General features: G+C 40.1%; 1 protein-coding gene across 1 annotated transcript; it reads right to left on the bottom strand.

Moving 5' to 3' along the window:
* Positions 1-715: 715 nt before the first annotated feature.
* On the bottom strand, positions 716-22,061 carry LOC124117498 (ribonucleoside-diphosphate reductase large subunit-like). The gene is made up of 19 exons (XM_046479425.2): positions 21,942-22,061; positions 21,666-21,754; positions 20,939-21,116; positions 19,346-19,446; positions 18,299-18,358; positions 17,969-18,008; positions 17,276-17,352; positions 15,214-15,299; positions 14,599-14,740; positions 14,256-14,339; positions 12,664-12,905; positions 11,342-11,543; positions 10,591-10,740; positions 7,817-8,038; positions 7,088-7,164; positions 6,343-6,478; positions 5,635-5,730; positions 5,105-5,293; positions 716-4,333 (listed from the first exon to the last, which is right to left on the bottom strand). Exons 1-19 carry the CDS (start codon positions 21,958-21,960, stop codon positions 4,148-4,150), a joined length of 2,376 nt encoding a protein of 791 aa, XP_046335381.2. The 5' UTR covers positions 21,961-22,061; the 3' UTR covers positions 716-4,147.
* Between the last annotated feature and the right edge of the window lie 100 nt (positions 22,062-22,161).

Genomic DNA, 22,161 nt, shown 5'->3' with positions numbered 1-22,161 from the left:
TGAGAGCCATGGGCGCTTATTACATCGAATACGGTATTTACGACCATGACAAGTAAGATCATTTCTCGAACTTTAAAACTAAGTTGTCCCCATTGAGCCTAACTGACTGACTGAGTATGGTTTTACGCCGCTTTTAGCAATATCCCGGCAGGGGACACCAGGAATGGGCTTCACACATTGTACCCATGTCGGGAATCGAACCCGGGTCTTCGGCGTGACGAGCGAACGCTTTAACCACTAGGCTACCCGACCGCCCCCGTCCCTATTGAGAAGCGGACTGAGGACACCCATTCCTACATCCTCTGCCCCACTTTGTGGGAGGGGTAAACACAGAGGTGAGGTGAGGTGAAATTGGGTTTAACGTCGCGTCCAAGATTATTGCACTTAAATAGCGACGTGCATGCACATGTATGTGTGTGTGGCTGCTTGTACTAGTCCGGACTGATGCCGATTATAGTGCTAGCTCACTGAGATACCATGCCGCAGTTTAACATGAATACCCCACTCAGACACAGTATACTGACTCCGAGCCGACCAGTCCTTGTTTTAGCCCCTTAATGCCGAGCGCCAGACAGGGTAACAACAAATACAATCTTTTAACGTCTTTTTGTATGATGCGGCCCGGGATCAAACCCTGGACCTTCCGCTCTCCGGGCGGACACTCTACCATTAGACCACAGAGGCGGTCCGGGTAAACACAGAAGTAACGCCAAGGTTCCTCAGTTTATTTATTGCACTGAAGGAAGCAGTTATACAGACAGAAGTATGCAGTACAGGTAAAAAGTGTACAACAAAGCAAGGCGAGTCTGTACATTGGTTCTATGTACAGGGGTGGACATTCATGGACAAGGACGTTGCCAAACTGGCTAATCACTCACATCAATTTGATATTATCAGATACCAAACATGATAATATTAGTCTGCACAGATTGGATGTAACAAATCAATAACAATAGCAACAGTCAAACTTTAACAATGTTCACTTACAGAAATAGCTTCCCTTTTCAATTGTCGTTTGTTTAACACCACAATCAGCAATATTCCAACTGTATGACAGTGGCCTGTAAATAACCAAGTCTGGACCAGGAAGTCCAGTGATTGATATTATGAGCAACAATCCAATCATCTGGGAATGTTTACATACCATTAACCAAGTCACTGAGCCTGACCACCTGATCCATCAACATGACCTCTTCTAGCCGTGTAACTCCACAACCTTCTAGAAAAGACTTGACCAATGCCCCATATTGACATGGCAAGTCAGTGGCTGAAGACATTGTGTACAGGTTATGACCAATGCCCCATATTGACATGACAAGTCAGTGGCTGAAGACACTGTGTAAAGTTTACGTAACAGCGTAAGACTTTATATAGAAATCTGCAGTGGAATAAAGTTTTTTTAAATGTAATGACCATGACACAAAAACACTGGTGAAGCATAAAAAAAAGCATAAAACCCTGGAGTATAATATTCATTGAGGAAATATACCAGTAAACACATACAAGTATTATGATGGTGTCGAAGTTAATGAACAAATCGTCCCAAGAAATTAGGATGAGCATGTCAATTACAATATGGGAACCTGTTTCACAAAGTAGCACTATAGCTATGACAATCATGTGTTGAAGGGGAGTTCAGACATATTGGCACTAAGACCAAGGTCAAACCGTATGGAACTACGACCAAGGTCAAACCGTATGGAACTGTGACCAAGGTCAAACCGTATGGAACTACAACCAAGGTCAACCGTATGGAGCTATGACCAAGGTCAACCGTATGGAACTACAACCAAGGTCAAACCGTATGGAACTGTGACCAAGGTCAACCGTATGGAACATGACCAAGGTCAACCGTTTGGAACTACAACCAAGGTCAAACCGTATGGAACTACGACCAAGGTCAACCGTATGGACCCACCAGATACGAGTCAGCGGATTATTCGTTGCAGATGGCTGTTAAGGACATGTAAATTAAAATAATTTCTCAAATTTGTAGGTCACCACAGCTACAGCAATATGTGAAAAAAGGATTTTTTGTCTTAATGCTAAATATGGATTCACTGATGGCTTCCAGCTGTGATAAAACATTTGGGTCACAAGTGAAACAACTGGCGAATACCTGAAACATGTTTTTCTGGGTATTTTAGCCAAATGTGATGTAGGGCCCTGCATTTAACCTGACACACAATGTTGTGTTTGTTATTTAACACCTCTCACAACAAGCACAGGATGCTAGGGACCTGTTCTAACCACGGCAACACATTCTGATAACATCTCTGCAAGAACATATGATTGGTGATTGATGAATGGTCTTAATGAAATTTTTATCCAAAAGGAATGTCAAATGGCTAACTGATAAACTACTCAATGTGAAGTCAGTGACACGGATCCATGTTTCCTGCATGCCTTGGGACAAGCACTTTCAAGCAAATCCTTATTGAATATGACTCTTTAACATTTTGCAACTAACATTATGAACTCAAGAATAGTAACCAACAAAAGCTCATTATCACATACATTGACACATGACCTTCAGTGGCAGAAATCTTCAATGCCTGCTACCTGTCCACAACACTTCCACAAGTGATTGAAGAATGACAAATGACAAATGACTGAAAAGACTTATAACATCAATTCTTAAATGTAATGCGTTCTTTGATTTGTTTGTGGTACATAAATGTACATTAAATCAGATGGAACTAGGATGCCCTCGAGATAATGACTATGTTCAGTCTGAGTTGACTGGTTCGTCATAATGAACACATTAAACATGTTAAAGAAATGCTCTATTTGAGGATTGGGATCTAAATGCAGCATGAAGAACTACAACCTGAACACAGTAACCACGGTAACACCTGACAGGAACGAATGCAATGTATCTACAATGAAATTCATATTTGTAAAATGGAATAGTGCAGCCATTTTACAAGTACAATATTATGTGATCAACACAGACCTGTGAAACAGTGTCAAATTGTCATTTTCTATCAGAGTTTTAAGCCGCTTTTTGCAAGATTCCAGCAATATCACGGTGGGGAACACCAGGAATGGGCTTCACATATTGTACCCATGTAGGGAATCAAACCCGGGTCTTCGACGTGACGAGCGCACACTCTAGGCGACCCAACCACCCCTCTATCATGAACAGTCTGTAATGTGGCAGTAGAGACTGTTGAAACCATATTTGTAATAATCAAGTACTGGGTTAACCTATAAAATTCTAATTGGAAATCACCTGGTAACAGGTCACATTGCTGTTGGAAGTTGTGTAAGAGTGAGTGAGTGAGTTGGGTTTAACGCCGCTTTTAACAGTATTCCAGTTATATCGCGGCATGTCAGCTTAATGTGGGAGGAAAGCCCGAAGTGATGCAGGTCACACGTTTACCACTTCGGTGAAACCCAAGAGCACGGGTATGGTGCTGACAAACCTAGAAACATAATCGGGGCGAACCGGGATTCGAACCCACAATCATAGGTTTCTGGCGTGCCCAAGGGACGCAACTCTGCACAGCGAATTGCGGCGCCTTAGACGACTGGGCCACCCGTGCCCCCAAAGTTGTGTAAGAACATGAAGACAATGCTGGAGAGGAACTGATAAGAAAGAACACAGGACACAAGGCACTTGATCATTCGCAGTGTTAGTGTGCAAGAAAATGTGTCACCTTGCCCAATCATTTGTTGGTTTGTTTTATTTTCAAGAAAATATATATAAGGCACTTGACAACTCGATAAGGCACTTCATCATTGGCAGTGTTAGTGTGCAAGAATATTTATGAGTCACCTTGCCCATCCATTTTGGTATTTTTTTAATTTTCAGGAAAATAAATAAAGCACTTGACAATACTCGATAAGGCACTTCATCATTGGTAGTGTTAGTGTGCAAGAAAAACTATGCATCACCTTGCCTCACCATATTTTGTTTTTTTCATATTCAGGTCACATTTAAAGCACAAAACTAACTGTTTCTTTACACTAAATTTGTCAAAAGTGAAAACATTATATAAACTAAAATGAGTTTGATTTGACCTTAAGCATGTAAGGTAGATTTACTAATCTCTGGGCTCTGGGTCTTGTCACTGAAGTCACTGATTGCAGTTATGTACAATTACGGGGTCTTTTGGAGATACGGTCAACGAGTTCCCGGACTCTAACCGCTGCACATGAGGCACTCATCCTTGTTCTGAAGCGAGCACACCATGGCAGCCATATTGTCCTCCTTATTTTCTTCTTTTGTCTCCTTTTGCTGCGGTTTCAACTTGGACTTGTCGACAGTGAACTGAATGGCAGCCGCAGCAGCCTTTGTCCTCAAGTAGTACATGCCCGTCTTGCAACCCTGTGGAGAAAGAGAAACATGGTTGACATCCTTCGAAATTCTGGTAAATTTACGAGTCCGAGTCTACAAAATTGTGCTGAGGAATGATGGTTTCATTTGTTTGTTGTTTAACGCCACACTCTGAAATATTCCAGATATATGACAGCAGCCTGTAAATAATTGAATCTGGATCAGACAATCCAGTGACTGATATCATGAGCAAGGATATATGCACTTGGGATTCGATGACATACATCAACCAAGTCAGCAAACCTGATCCCATAAGTAGCCTCTTACGATAAGCGTGGGTTCGTGAAGATTCTTTATGTTGGATTCTTTAGAGGTGGGTGGTGAGGTGAAATGGGGTTTAAGGTCGCGTCCAAGATTTTTGCACTTATATAGCGACGTGCATGTACGTGTGTGTGTTTGTGTGGCTGCTTGTACTAGTCCAGACTGATGCCGATTTATAGTGCTAGCTCACTGAGATACCATGCCGCAGTTGAACATGAATACCCCACTCAGTACCACCGACCAGCACTTGTTTTAGCCTCTTAATGCCGAGCGCCAGACAGGGTAACAACAAGTACCATCTTTTAACGTCTTTTGGTATGACGCGGTCGGGGATCGAACCCTGGACCTTCCGCTCTCCGGGCAGATGCTCTACCACAAGACCACGGAAGCGGTCCCTGGGGGATTCTTTAGACAAACATGGGGTATTCAACAGAGTACAAGAAAATTGACAGAACATAATTCAAAGTCTGCATCGACTAGACTGACACAAAGATGACATACCATTTTCCATGCATAGAAGTGCATGCTGGTGAGTTTGCCGTAGTTGGGCTCCGCGATGTGTATGTTGAGTGACTGACTCTGATCGATGTATGCGCCCCGGTCAGCTGACATCTTGATGACGGTCTTCTGGGAGATTTCCCACACGGTCTTGTACAGATCCTTCAGGTCTTTAGGGATTTCCTCAATACCCTGCAGAAAATCGTTACAGATAAAAATAACCCAAAGACTTTCACGTCTATCACATTTTGGTTTAGGTTTTCAAGATAGATCTGAAGGTTTTGCTGAGCAAAACAAAAAAACATCCCATTTCATGGAAATAACATTTTTTTATATGTTTTTTTCCCCCATTTGATCAGTATTGCGGGTTGGAGGATCCCATAAACCAATACTTTGAAAAAGGCCTAAATTAATCAGTCAAGCAATAAAACTTAACAGAAACTGGTTGGAACATGGAAAGTTTTACACAAACATCGTGCAAGTACTGCAATATGTATCACTATGTGAGGTAAGCAAATTGCGACAGCTGTTACCTGGATAGAGCCTCCACTGGCAATCATCTTGTTCTTCATTTCATCATTCCACAGTCCCCTCTCCGTCAGGTCCTTCAGGAGATGGTGGTTCACCACCTGACCAAGCAGACAACAACTCGTTAAAGTCACACCAAAATGCCTTATTCATTTGAACAGCGTTATTAACGGTGAGTTGAAAAACTTTGTGTCCAAGATTATACCACTTCTATAGTGATGTTCATAAACATGTGTTTTCAGGCTTGTACTAGTCGGGATCAACACAAGTTTTATGGTGCTAACTCTTGATTGATTGACTGATTGATTGAGTTTGATTTTACGCCGCTTTTAGCAATATTCCAGCAATATCCAGACACCAGAAATGGGCTTCACACATTGTACCCATGTCGGGAATCGAACCTGCGTCTTCGGCGTGACGAGCTGACGCTTTAACCACTAGGCTACCCGACCCCCCTGCTAACTCATTGAGATACCATGCCACATTTTAACATGGATACCCCACTCAGACACAGTATCTGGACTCCGAGCCAACCAGTCCTTGTTTTATTCCCTCAATGCCAAGTATTAGGTAGGGTAACCACAAGTATCATCTTTAAACATCTTTTGGCATTTGGCCGGGGATCGAACCCCCGAACTTTCAAATTTCTCTTTAAAGCACAGGGTCCAAGAGTGCCATGTGAATCTGACATCATGCAGATGACGAGGACATACTTGGAACTCCCCAGACAGGACCCTCCTTGTGTAGATGTTGGAGGTGTAGGCTTCGATGGACTCGTTGTTGCCCAGGATCTGAGCCGTGGAGGCCGTGGGCATAGGAGCCAACAGAAGACTGTTCCGGACACCATGCCTGCACATAAACAGGAATTAGTATCAATAATTGTGACATCAGTGTCACGATAAATCGAAATATCGATATATTGCTATTGGTAAGCACTTAAAGTCAATAAATCATTTGTTTAATCAGTTTCCAATCAATAGTATTGATTTCAGTTAGGAATATTGATAGTTTTGATTGTATTTACCACATCACTAAAATACATGCAATGCTGTTCATATTTGTTTTTTTCTTTTGATCATGAGTGGTAGTAATTTACACATGGTAATGTGGATGTTTCTTTTTCTTAAAATATTAGGGTAAAGAAAAACAAATCAGTCATATCTCAAACTTTACTTTTTATTTGTTGTTATGGTTATCACATTCAAAGGAAACTTCAGTTCCAAGGTTTAATTCAACTCTAAAATCCATCTAAAATAATACACTGAAAAACTATCAATATTTATCGCAATAGTTGCTTGCAATATCAATAGTTATCGCAATGATTTCATTCACTATCAATAGTTATCGCAATAACGATTTCCAGACCAATAGTCACCCCTTCGTAAAAAAATCCAGTGATGTGAGTAGTCCTTGACGAGAAGCATGTGAGTTGCAAGCAAGTGAAGAATTTAAACTTACTTGGCAATTTTGGCTCTAAGACTTGTCCAGTCAAGTTTGGTGACTGGCTTCACATTCCACATGTCGAACTGCAACACCTGCAACGAGACAGCAACATACATGGTCATGTCAACAGTGAGAGGGTTTGGCTTGCACTGTTTTAAACAGTATTTCAGTGACTTCATGCCGTATCAAATGAATGTGGGAGGATGGAAGTGAATCAGGTCTTAGACCCAGAGGAAACCAACAAGTACGATTATGCTCTCTGCTGAGTGAATTGTGTTGTGGATTGTGGTGTAATCAGGTTACATCACAGTACAAGAATTGATCTGTTTAACGCCACACTCAGCAAAATTTTAGCTATATGACGGCAGTCTGTAAATAATCTGGACCAGACAATCCAGTGATTAATATGAGAATCGATCTACGTAATTGAGATACAATGACATGCATCAACCAAGACAGCGAGCCTGACCACCCGATCCCGATGGTCGCTTCTACAAGCATAATCGCCTTTTATAGCAAGCATGGGTTACTGAAGACCTATTCTAACCTGAATCTTCACAGGTAAGAATTTATCTAGATTCTAGATCAGGATGATTTAATGCTAAATTTTACATTATTTATGTTAAAACACCAACAAATTTAAGAAAATAGGGATCAGAACAAAATTCTGAATTTTTAATTATGTTTTTTTTAATTTGATAGGTTTCGACCCATACACAGCAGTAAACAGTTTAATTCACATACCCCCTTGCTGACAGGGCATCCCTCGTATGTTTGATACGGCCCATCTCTCTCCGCCAGTTCACAGCTAGCCTCCAGGGCAGCGAAGTAGAGGTGTTCAAAGATCTCCTTGTTCAGTAGCTGTGCCTCATCACTCTCAAAGGGGTAGCGCATCAGGATGAAAGCATCAGCCAGCCCTTGAACTCCCAGGCCAATTGGACGATGGCGGAAGTTGGAGTTTTGTGCCTTTTTGTAGAAATGATGTCATTAATAAAAAAAGAACTAAAGTCCATTTGTCATGTCTGTTGTGCAATATTTGATTGTGCTCTTGTACCGTATATGACCGCGTATAAGCCGAATTTTGAGGACCAGAAAAAAGATTCTGTAGAAAGGGGTCGGCTTATCCACGGGATACACTTTCATGATAGTATTTTTCAGATCGTGATCTGTCAGAAACATCGCCTGAATGACGGTCCGATAGATTACAACTTCCCGAAAGTTTGGAAGTTGCCACGACTAGAGCCATTTTTGTTATATAAATTATCAATAAAGTTATTATTATACACCAATGTTGTCATTATTAAAAAAATGTTATGCATGTTACTACTTCCCATAATAAGTTTTCAATTGAATGTTCAAAGTTTATCGTTCTTCGTAAACTCCACAATCTTTACATGTAACAATATATGTAATTCACAGCTATAATATATAATCCCCAGATAAAATCGCCAATAGCTATTATGTACGTTTTGCAAAGTTCATAAACTGATAGTGAACAAGTGTCTACCTTTATTGAAAGAGGCAAATAAACAACTGTATCGGCGAGTTATTCCATTCGCCATTTGCAAAAACATGTGATCAGCTGTTTCCTGTGACGTCACAAACGGTGACCACTGTGATTGCTTCCTGTTGTTTAAAGCAACACGGTACACAAGGAAATGAGCATTGATAATAACAGGCCGATTGGTATTGTCAGGTTGTTTACACAAACATTTTCAAGTTGTGGGTGCTTAGCGATCGTGTTGGGAATAGGGGCTTAATTCCTTTGTTTTCGAGAGATTAGTTTAATAAACTGGAAAAGCCTGTGAGTAAGTGATGGTCATTTAATGTGTTTATAGTATGATAGTTTATTTAATTCAATTGGATTAACATACAATAGTGGTGTAAAGGGGGTTATAAAAGTTGGTATATTTTTACTGACTGACGTTTTCATCATGAGTTTTAAACGAAAACGCCATGCTTACGATGCTGAATTCAAACTGCGAGTCTTCGCTCCAGCTGATATATTTTCTCACGGGTTCATAATTCTATATACACCGACTCACAAAATGGCGCTTGGTTGTTGATGGCAACATATAACGATCATTATGAGATTTTAAAAAAACACGAGAAACAGCTTCCCACATTATGAAAGTGGATGACTGGTTTGTTAAATCTTTATTAGAAATAATAATGACTTTTTCAATATAATTACAACGTTTTTCATCTTATATTTTTGAATATCTGCGAGTACCGGCACATGTCTTTCAGTCCGACTTCGCAGTGTTTTTTGTCTTTCAATTCCTGATTCGGCTTATCTGCGGGTCATATCATTTTCTTTCGTATTTCAATGGTCAAATTAACACCTCGGCTTATCTACGGGGTCGGCTTATCCGCGGTCATATACGGTACTACAGATTTGTATGTTTGAGATACAGAAGCCATGATTACATTGGTTGGTTGGTTGGTTGTTTAACGCCGCACTCAGCAATATTCCAGCTATATGACGGCGGTCTGTAAATAATCGAGTCTGGACCAGACAATCCAGTGATTGATATCATGAGCATCGATCCACGCAATTGGGATCGATGACATGCATCAACCAAGTCAGCGAGCCTGACCACCCGATCCCGTTAGTCGCCTTTTACGACAAGCAGTCACCTTTTACAGCAAGTATTCTACCCCGATATCTTCATGATTACAGATTACCTACAACAAGTGATGAAGTATCGATTGCATTGTACAGTTGTAGCAATCAGGGTCTGCAGGAAATGTAGACAACTTTAGATGAAGTCTTTCTATTTTTGCTTATAATTGGAAATGTACATATGGGTCATTATCAAAATAGGTATCCTCTTTATGTCAATATCTGTATCTTTCATGTTTCAGACAATGTCAAGTTTAGATATTTCTTGCTAAATCAATAAAAAGAATTTTCAAATTTTATATCTGTTTATTTATCAGGAGCAAAAGAGGTTGGATGTTTTATAATGACCCATCTATTTTGGGAAAAAAGGTTATTGAATGAGCTAATGTTGCTCTCCACTGCAAACATAAAATCCGCTTTTGTGTCAGCCTCTAAATAACTGATCACCAATCTGCCATACTCTTTTGTTTGTTTGTTGTTTAATGCCGCACTCAGCAATATTCCAGCTAAATGATGGCGGTCTGTAAAATAATCGAGTCTGGACCAGACAATCCAGTGATTGACATCATGAGCATCAATCCACGCAATTGGGATCGATGACATGTATAAACCACGTCAGGAAGCCTGACCACCTGAACCCGTTAGTCGCCTTTTACGACAAGCATAGTTGCCTTTTACGGCAAGTATGGGTTGCTGAAGACCTATTCTACCCCGGAATCTTCACGGGGTCCTGCCATACTCAGAGGTATAAGACAGGCTAAACTTCAAACACTTTTTATTCAGCCACATCACTAAGACTTATGGGTTAACTACGTTTAACAATGAATATAAGACTTGACAGTAATTGTCAGTTGTCATGAAAGACCAACTGTAAGTTTTTAAATCTGCCCACCTCTATGACTGGGTAATAGTTGACATCAATGATCTTGTTCAGATTCCTCACAGCAACCTTGGTCACCGCCCGCAGTTTGCCAAAGTCGTATGTTCGGTCTGGTTTCACATACATGTTAAGGGCTATTGAAGCCAAATTGCACACAGCAACCTGTATAACAAAGAAAGAAAACAAATCATGTTTACTCATTTTGTTTGAGAATGTTCTTGCAAGTACCTGGTGACTTTTATAGTCTTTGTGTATTTGTGATTGTTCTTTGACGTCACACTCAGTAATATTGAAGCAGTTAGTTATATGAAGACAGCCAGTAAATAATCCAGTCAGGATCAGATACCCCTGGCAATGTCAACCTTAGAAATTCAGGGTTTGTTAAAGACCAGTGTAATTCTTATTTCACTTGTCTGTAGCTTGAACAAAACATACGTGTTTACTATGTTTACATTTTTTTTATCGGTTTCATACAGTTCCAATTTGTAGCACAACTGAAGCGTTGAGAACTGGTTCAAAATCCTATCCCTCAAATACTACAAGTCAATGATAACTACCCTCTTTGGATTTTACTTGTCATCAGCACAATTTACTAGTCTCAGGCTAGCAGACTAGCGTGAATTACTGAGACTGGTGATGCGATGACTCAAATAAGACACCAAGCCTTCTAACCACCTGATCGTTTGAGTCTTCGCGTATAACAAGCATAGGTTGCAGGGAACTAATTCTCCCGATTCCCCACAGCGGGTGCAGTGCAACTCACCTCATCCGGGGCGCTGTACTCCACGATCTCCGTACACAGATTGCTGCACTTGATGGTGCCCAGGTTCTGCTGGTTGCTCTTCCTGTTGCAGTGGTCCTTGTACAGCATGTAGGGCGTGCCGGTCTCCGTCTGAGACTCGATGATGGCGTACCACAACTGCTGAGCCTTGATCACCTTGCGAGTCTTGCCAGCCTTCTCGTACCTGAGGAAGTGAGGTGAAATGGGGTTTAACTCAAATCCAAGATTATTGCACTTATATAGCGATATGAGTGTGAGTGTGCGTGCGTGTGCGTGTGCGTGTGCGTGTGTATCTGATTGTACTAGTTCAAACCAATGTCGTTTTTTATCGTGCTGAGATATCATGCCACAGTTTTAACATGAACACCCCACTCAGACACAGTATACTGACTCTGAGCCTACCAGTCCTTGTTTTAGCCCCTTAATGCCGAGCACCAGGCAGGGTAACAACAAGTGCCATCTTTTAACATCTTTTGGTATGACGCGGCTGGGGATCAAACCTCGGACCTTCCACTCTACCACTAGACCAGAGGCGGTCTCGTACCCAAGGAAAAGTGAGTGAGTGAGTGAGTGAGTGAGCGAGCAGGGTATAACACCGCTTCGAGTGAGTTAGGGATTCATGTCATTTCAAAAATGTTTCAGCTATATATACTACTCAAACGATGTTAAGGAGCACCCAGTTCTTTCAAATTGTAGAAGTTAATCTGTCATGGCATTACAGATTAACTATAGTAATATGAAAGAATCGGGGGTTCCTTAACTTCTTTTGAGTAGTATATTAGTGGTGGGATGGTACACACAAAAATCACACTAATCACAAGTAAGAAATAACGATTCTTATGTTAAATGTTAGTCTGTCTTACAGACCCTGATACAAATTTATCAACTACAGCCCATGCAAGTCTAGAATGTTTGGCAAGTCTAGATTACTGCAGTATCTGAAAATGAAGAGAATCACTGGGCTCCCTTTTTATTATATTTTTATTAAGATAACTGAGCAACTGTTTTTTCTGTACGATATGTTCATTTCAGAGACTATATGTTAGTCTAGTTAAATGTTTGCTTTAGTCATTGTTTCACTAAACAAACTCCAATTCGAAGTGAAAACATAACTATTTTCATCCACCGTGCCATAACTGACACGGCACACAATTGACTGCATATCAAATTTTATCAACGCAATCAGGGTTTTGAGTTGCCTCCCTTCTAGTGCTTCAGCTGAGCCGAACATTTTGATTGGCTAAGTGGCTAGGCAGTGTCCAGTTCAAACACCATTTTGTCCGAGCATCTTGAGAGCCACTTACCCCTCATAGAGCTTCTTAAACTCATCCCCCCAAACATCAGCGAGCCCCGGGCATTCATGGGGACACATCAAGGACCACTCGGCGTTCTGTTCCACCCTCTCCATGAACAGATCGGGCAGCCACATCGCGTAGAACAGATCCCTGGCCCTCGTCTCCTCCTTCCCGACGTTCTTCTTCAAATCCAGGAACTCGAAGATGTCCGAGTGCCATGGCTCCAGGTAGATGGCGAACGCACCTGGTCTCTACAAGATCGACCAATCAATGAATGTATCATTATCTACATACTTGCCAGTGTTTAGTAGGGCTGGGACGAATACACTATGAGGCGAATACAATATGTATCACGAATATAGGGTATTGAATATAAGTTATTCAAGAATACAACAAGTCAGCAGTTGAGGTATTATTCATTTGATTCAGTGAAAATTACAGTGATTGCTTGCTACAATCACCTGTGGGGTTCAAATAATTGATGAGCGTTTCGGACAATAAGTCGTTTAACTGGGATGGAGTTGTAGATGACCAACAGACAGGCTTGTATATATTCCATTTCGCATATCTTGCTTTGATAAATAACAGACAACTTCAAGTAAAAAACACCCTTTTAAAAAATTTGTTTGGGTAAATATTCGCTTCTGGTGACCACAAGTAACAAATTCAATTCATGAAGGGATACGGTTCGATTCACCGAATACTCGAGTGACTCAGAACGGCCCTAGTGTTAAGGGATTTAGTGTCCTCGAGAGTTGCTTTAATATTTGAATCCAGGGATCCCCTACAAATCACATAATGAGAAGAACCCCTTTATTTCCATGCTTGATTTCAAACACTGCTTAAGCTATGTGTGTCCTATCGAATCCTAATTACTATTAGCAGGGATTTACCGTATTTTCTAGAGGATAGTACGCAATAATATATTCCAATATCTTGTTATTTTAGTTGCAGCTAAGAGTAGCATTTCGGTGCAGCTGATTGCTATTGCCGGTTATTATTTTCACAGTTTGACCAGTCACCGCCAAGGCTCCTGTGCATGTGATTGCGAGAACTACATGTTGACATAGAATCGTCGAACTTCAACAACTATGAGTGAGTGAGTATGGTTTTACGCCACTTTTAGCAATATTTCACCAATATCATGGGCTTCACACATTGTACCCATGTGGGGAATCGAACCAGGGTCTTCGGCGTGACGAGCAAACGCTTTAACCACTAGACTACCCCACCAGCACCCCAACAAATATGACTTAACGAGTCAAAGTATTTATGATATATGTATCCATTCTCTATCCACTAAAGTTTGTTTCAAGGTGTCAATAGCGGTAATCTGACCGTGGTTGCTTTAAATAACAGTGAGTTGCATGACAAGCTAAGAGTCTTGTTCGATATTACTGTAACCATGGTTCCCAACCATTCCATGTTTCGGTTTTGCTGTTACCCAATTGTCAGGGTTAAATAACACAAGTCTGCTTTCCCTGTGCAAGATGTAGATGGCAAATCTGCAGGCTGGAGCCGGTCCATCCTAAGACTATTGAAACCAGGAACTAAACCTGCAAGGTACTACTGTTGCCCACTCGTCTCCAGTAGCTGGTTACCTTGTTGCCTCCTTGGTCCACGTAGCGGGCGGTGTTGTTGTACACCCTCAACATGGGGATGAGGCCGTTGGAAGTACCATTAGTCTGGAGACACAACATTGGGTTCAATGAGACATATTTGACACTTTTATCAGTCAGTACTAATTTCTTCAAAAACAAAGGGATACTAACAGATTTCTCTCTTCATAATAACAGAATATTTATGCTGTTTTATTGTCAATATCTCAGATTAAAAGTCAATACATGACTACCTTAACTGTGAATTTGACTATAAACAAACATGACTCCCATTTTAAAAGACAAGCTGAAAGCCGGCAATTTTAAATGGTGTGTGTGTACTCACGCCTGCAATATAGCTGCCAGTCGATCTGATACAATGGACGTTGAGACCGATCCCTCCGGCAGACTTGGAGATGAGAGCACATTTCTTCAATGTGTCATAGATTCCATCAATGCTGTCAGAATCCATGGTCAGCAGGAAACAGCTGAAATACATAGTATTCATCCGTGTCAGTCAAGTGCATTTGCTCCTTACAATTAAATGAAGACAGATGTTAAGCTTTGGAGTAACCGGTGGGGTAAAAAAAGTAAAATACTGTGAAAAAGTGTATGTTAACAGTACCAGTAAGGACCCCATCTACACTCTCCATCAATAGAATGGCTGGACTGTTTCAACCTAACAACCAATCAGAGACCTTGTATCACCGAGTAATGGATATTTTAACACTGAATGTGAACTGAAAGATGTTTACCTACAGTGAAGAGACAAGGCAGTTTTACCTTCTTATGAGCAACTGGCATCCCAACAATAATAATTTTGCTAGAGCCAATTTTGGGACATTTTCATGACTTTTATCAACCATCGTGGCTACTGACAACACTTTTCAATATTACCAAATTTGCAGAAACACCTGACACTAAGCTCAATATCACTTCAGTGTTACACAACATACATTACCTGGAGAGCTGTGGTCTACGTGTGCCAGCATTGAACAGAGTCGGTGAGGCATGTGTGAACCACTTCTCCGACAGGAGGTTGTAAGTCTGAAACAATAACAGTGTATTCATGCAATTTATATGTAACATCTACATCTTTCACAGTGGATCAAAATACACGATTTGGTCCAAATAGATTATCTCGGAAAGCTTTTGTTGTTTTACGCCGCACTCAGCAATATTCCCGCGGTCTCTGAATACTTGAGTCTGGACCATACTATCGAGTGAGTGAGTGAGTGAGTGAGTGAGTGAGTGAGTGAGTGAGTGAGTGAGTGAGTGAGTGAGTGAGTGAGTGAGTGAGTGAGTGAGTGAGTGAGTGAGTGAGTTGGGTTTAATGCCGCTTTTAACATTATTCCAGTTATATCACAGCGTGTCAGCTTAATGTGGGAGGAAAGCCCAAAGTGATGCAGGTCTCAGACGTTTACCACTTCGGTGAAAGCCACGAGCACGGGTATGGTGCAGACAAACCTAGAAACATAATTGGGGGAACCGGGATTTGAAACCCACAATCATAGGTTTCTGGCGTGCCCAATGGACACAACTCTGCACAGCGAATCGCGGCGCCTTAGATGACTGGGCCACCCGTGCCCCTCCAGTGATTGACATCATGAGCATCGATTTACGCAAACGATATACAATGACAAGCGTCAACCAGGTAGGGTTTCACCTTGACCTACAACACTAGGGATCCAGAGGACCCCCTATAACTAATTTCAAGGGTCCTTGGAGGAAATATGTGGGTCCTGTAAAGTAATAAAATGACGTAGTGTACTGTTATGTACAGAAAGATTTGATAATGACTTAATTTTTACAGGAACTTTATATTTCTTGTCATGAATTGGGTACAATGAATGTATTGTGCGTCCCTCAGGTCTGTTTATTTTTGTCTGTATCAAACCATCACTTCGAAAATAAAAGAAACCAGTTCTTGGTAGTAATTTTTCAACTGTTACCAATCAAACATCAGCCAGTATAAACAAGGGCAAAAGTGAGCGTGGCTCACTAATACCCCCGACCCACCTAGTGTGTCAGTAGTTTCAAATTAAAAAATGGATAGGGTTAGGGTTTGAAAAATTCAATAAAAAATGGAAAATTCATAAAAACTTTTTTTTTTCTTTTGTCTGCACCCCTTCATATGACACAGATTATATGTACTAAGTTTGAGATGAATCCCCCTGAATAGTTTAAGAGAAATCGCGCAGACAAAGTTTTCGGACGGGAGGTCGGACAGAACCTTGGTATAAAAACTTGTGTAGTCAATCCATCAAATAGTCACAATCCGTTACAATTCAACCAGCCTCAGCAGATGTGGTCATTGTAACATGTGACCTTGCTATAATATTGACATATCCCTGTTCCTCATCCTTCCTAACTGATCGCGACTTTCGTTTCTTGTTTGTTTGTTTGTTGTTTAACGCTGCATTCAGCAATATTCCAGCTATATGACGGCAGTCTGTAAATAATTGAGTCTGGACCAGAAAATCCAGTGATTGATAACATGAGCATCTATCCACGCAATTGGGATCAATGACATGTTTCAACCAAATCCCCAAGTCTGACCACCCGATCCCGTTAGTCGCCTTTTATGACAAGCATAGTCGCCCTTTACGGCAAGTATGGGTTGCTGAAGACCTATTCTATCCCGGAATCGTCACGGGTAAATCGTGACTTTCAACCTACTTGACCATGTAGACTGGTGTGGCTCATTATTAGATTTGACCTTTCACATAAACTCTAAATAAACTAATTTTGATATTCAAGAAACTAAACCATAACATATAACATAACATACAACATAACATATATAACCTCATAAGCTTGTTTAAAAACATTAATAGTCCTTGGAGAAGCTGGTAAAAGAGCAATATACTACTCAAAATAAGTCAAGGAACACCCAATATTTTCACTGGGTATTCTTTAACTTCTTTTGAGTAGTATATATGGACAAAATCTGACACACAAATCAACTCTGCATGTTATTGGAGACGAACTGTTTCAACAACATCAACTCTTTCTGCGCGTACCTCAATGGCTGCTTCAAGGTCATCTCGGTGGATGCCAACAGAGACTCGCATCAACATGTGCTGAGGACGCTCCGCCACTGAAACATCGGATTTTAAACATGTAACACATATCTCCACCTTATGATAGATGTACATGCAGTACAGGACTGAACTTGATCTTCACAATACGTCTTACCACAGATGTACGTACAGTACAGGACTGAACTTGATCTTCACGACACGTCTTATGACAGATGTGCCTACAGTACAGGACTGAACTTGATCTTCACGACACGTCTTACGATAGATGTACCTACAGTACAGGACTGAACTTGATCTTCACGACACGTCTTACGATAGATGTACCTACAGTACAGGACTGAACTTGATCTTCACGACACGTCTTACGATAGATGTACCTACAGTACAGGACTGAACTTGATCTTCATGACCCTTCTGACAATAGATAGGGTTAGCAGAGTACGCCACTTTTAGTAATATTGCAGCAATATTATGGCTGGGTACACCAGAAATAGGCTACACACATTTTACCCATGTCAGGAATCGAAGCCAGGTCTTCGGCACGACAAGCAAACGCTTTAACCACTAGGCTACATGCCCGTCCCTACGATAGATAGATGTATGAAAGGGGATTTGATGGTTTGGAATATGAACTGACAGAAGTGAGTTGCTTCCCTTAGACCATATACTTACCCTTTCCATCAATCTTCAGTAGGTAGGATCGTTCAAGAGTCTAAAAACAAACATATGGATCAGTTTAAAAAAGTGATCTTTTTATTTCTGCAATATATATTTCTTACTTTTTCTTTTGAAAAGATGACATTCAAAACCAAAAATAGTCTCTGACTTAAGCCACCAGTTCAAAGCCAGAGTAAAGTAAAATTTTGTTCAGTCTAGTATGTTCACGTGATCAGTCCACATACCAACACTCAAATCTACTAAAACTGATATTGAGAGACATATTTGGGTGTGTGGACTTGAAATGTTTTGGGCTTCGATTGAAATAATGAAATCTCAACGTACCTTGAACCCAAAGAAGTTGTAGTTGAAATCACGGTCATATATCACAGCGGAATTCAGTTTCTGTAAAAACAAAACACAAGGAACTAGAACAGTCTCCCCCTTCAGCCATTAGTCGGACTTCCTGGTTCAGATTAATTAGTGTTGGGTTTGTATCGCTAATAGGTCTCAATGTGTCAGGCTGGAAAATAGTAGGGATGTCACTGTACAACTATTTCATATATCGAAAAATATTGGTCAGGTATTTGCAAATTGGTTTTGTTTGTTGTCTTATGCGCACTCAGCAGTATTCCAGCTATATGACAGCGATCTGTAAGAATCAAGTCTGGACCAGAAGTTTTTGTTGTTTAACGCCGCACTCATCAATATTCCCGCAATATGATGGCGGTCTGTAAATATGCGAGTCTGGACCAGACGATCCAGTGATTGACGTCATGAGCATCGATACACGCAACTGGGATACGATGACATGCATCAACCAAGTCTGTGAGTTTGACCACCCGATCCTGTTAGTTGCCTCTTACAACAAGCATAGTCGCCTTTTACGGAAAGCACGGGTTGCTGAAGATCAATTCTAACCCGGATCTTCATGGGTCTGGATAACAAGAAGTACCAACTTTTAATGTCTTTAGGTATGACGTGGACAGGGATCGAACCCTCAACATTCCTCTTTGGGAAAATTATCTATCCACTAGACAACGGAGGCGGTCTGAATAGTTTGGTATAAATTTGCGATACATTAAAGAATCGTGACATCCGTAAAAATATGGTGAAGTTATACAACTGTTAAACACCATTTCTTTGATTTTGAAAGGGTCAACAACCTTGATGCCCTTAGCAAACTGAAGCACTGATTTCTTTAATGTGATTTGAGGATGAGAAAAGGCTGGAAAGCTTCAAAAGCTCCGATGATTTTCAACAGATTATGGTATCGAGTTAGGGTAAAAACTTTTAAAAAGGCTGAATTGAGACAGCAATATCACATGTTAATGTAATTTAAAAACACCAAGGGCTCTTTGACATTTTACTGGTATCAGTGGTTGGACTTACATCACTATTTTTCATAATGATATCATGGATGTCGTCGGCTATCATTGGGGAATCTTTTCCAGTTTTCGGATTCACCCATTTGAATAAATCATCCATCACATCTGGAAAAGAAATATTTACATTCCCATTAAACAGACTTTACCTGATGAACTCACCCATGCTAACATTAGTCACAACTTGACAGCATTATTAAATTGGAAAACGTTTAATTTCAAATTTAGGATTTTTTATGGACATTTGTTGGTAACTTGGGGACGGATATTGACCTCTAAGCAGGTATATACATAAATCCTAATAAATGATTCTGTACACAGGTGTCAAAAACCATACTTCTTACATGAGATCGCCTGACAAAACAAAACAATCAGCTTCAGTTGTCCACAGACAACCTTTAAATGCTGAAGACATTGAGCATGTCAAAAGCTATTTGTAACATACTAACAAGTAAGAATATTAGGGCTGTTACGATTCACTCGTGTATTCGGTGAATCGAACTGTATCCATTTATGAATTGAATTCGTTATATGTGACCACTAGAATCTAATATTTACGAATATGCAAGCATATGCATTTGCATTAAAAAAAAAAACCATAAGAAAATATTTTATGCAAAGATTTCTTCATAAGACAACACTCTTATACTATTTAATTTGACAGTATTGTGGTCACTGGTCATTGTTGCATTTGAGCAGATACAAGTACCTGGATAAATGCAGTATACATGGTATATAAATGAATAATATATTTAATAATATATTAAAAATTAACAAACCATGTCAAATAATTTATTTTGTTGTTGCCTCACTGAACATGCTGAACATGACAAATAATACATCAACTGCTGACTTGTTATTGTATTCGTGAATTATTATTCCTATTCGTTACCCTATATTCATGATACAAATCGTATTCACATCATAGTGTATTCGTTGCAGCCCTAATGAATATAATTAACAAAGATGTTATTTCTGTGAAAGCGCCAAAGAAGATATATTCCATATGTATCTTAACGGTGATTAACCCCTTGGTAAGATCTAGAAAACCTTTAAAATATTCACCTTGAAAGTAACATTATCTCAGACATTATAATTACATGTATATTGGAACTTACATCCCCAAATAAATTACAAAATCATAAAAAGAGACACGTCTACATATCTAGCATGAAGGGCACATTGAAGAAATTTTGGCTTTTTTTTTAAACAAGGTTACAGATCCGCTGAATCGGAGTACTGAGAAAATGGGAGGAACATAAAAATATCATTTATCTATATATTTTATAAAAAAAAAATCATGAAAAATATGCAGTAACGAAACAACTTTGCCATCAAAACTCATTTCTCCTTGTATTCCAAAATGAAATTCAAAGTTATATGCAGTACAGACAGAATAAATGGGTTGTATCTATTTATTTTGTCAGTTCAAAGAACAAGTTCTAAAGGACAAAGTAACCGAAAAAAAGATGTCATGTTAGTTTTGATATTTCCCCCTGTCGAAATTATTTACCCTTTTTTAAATTGGGGTTGGGGGGAGGATACAATTTAAAAAAGAATGACGCCTTAGGTATGTCATGCTGCAATCTTCTCAACATACCACTGAAAACTTTCTTCGTCTCTTTGTGCAGGTTTGAGATGGCGATGCGGGCAGCCAGTTGAGCATAGTCGGGGTGCTTTGTCGTCATGGTAGCAGCTGTTTCTGCTGCCAGGTTGTCGAGTTCGATGGTGGTCACGCCATGATAGAGGCCGCTGATGACCTTCAGAGTTATGGCGGTCTGCAACATCAGGGTCATCATGGTAGACAGCATGGACACAGGGCTTGATACAGCACTACTGCTATAGTTTACTCAGACTTCCAAGCAAACAAGTAATGAGGATGAGCCTGACTTTTCAACAAAGGTTGGATGCATTGTATGTACTATGGACTTTATTTTCTGCACAATGGATTTGGTTTGGTTTGTTGTTTAACGCCGCACTCAGCAATATTCCAGCTGTAAATAATCGAGTCTGGACCAGACAATCCAGTGATTGACAAATGAGCATCGATCCACGCAATTGGGATAAAGACATTTTAGACAGGTAGATCTATAGACTAGATACAGCATTTTCGATGAGACTGAAATTTACATGTAAAGATCTAACCTACTGAAATGTAATAATTTTCATATATACTACATTATGACACCTTAAACAATTAAGACTGTTCATTAATGATCTTTAGTTCATAAATGACATAGAACTGCATTAAGCAATAGGAAACTTTAAATCAAATTTTGAAGTTCCCGCCATATATCAACAGACAAAGAAAAAAAAAAGTCTCATACCGGGTCCACAAAATCCATATTGAGACCATAGCATAACTTGGATATTCTGGATGTGATCTTGTCGAACATAACTTTCTCCTGACGGCCATCTGAAATACAAGTGTATGGTACTATCTTCAGTATACTGACTATATTTTCAGTTGTGTTAATGTTCGTCGACACAGACAAGGGTGCAGCTCTGTCGACCACAAAACGTTGCTGATCACATATAAGAATATTATTCAAAGCGACAATTATACCTATGCATAAACCATTACAGCTAAAATTGATACGTACCTCGTTTAACGACGTACATCTTGGCTTGAAAGGGAAGATCTCAGATTTTGGGAGCCCGATGATAGTTGTCAGATCCAGTCGACTTACAAACCTTATTTCCCTCCAATATATTGTTGGATTACGCGGGTAAAAAGTCACGTGATGTGACAAAGTGCGATTTTAGTGGTTCAACTTAGACTGGTTTGCACAAGCCGCTCTACAAGCTTAGAGCCGCAAGGAT

The sequence above is a fragment of the Haliotis rufescens genome, unplaced genomic scaffold (assembly GCF_023055435.1).
Source record: "Haliotis rufescens isolate VD_foot unplaced genomic scaffold, xgHalRufe1.0.p SCAF_7, whole genome shotgun sequence".
Taxonomy (NCBI): Eukaryota; Metazoa; Mollusca; class Gastropoda; order Lepetellida; family Haliotidae; genus Haliotis; species Haliotis rufescens.
Note: the sequence above shows the minus strand (reverse complement) of the source record. Positions and strands in the feature narration are given on the sequence as shown.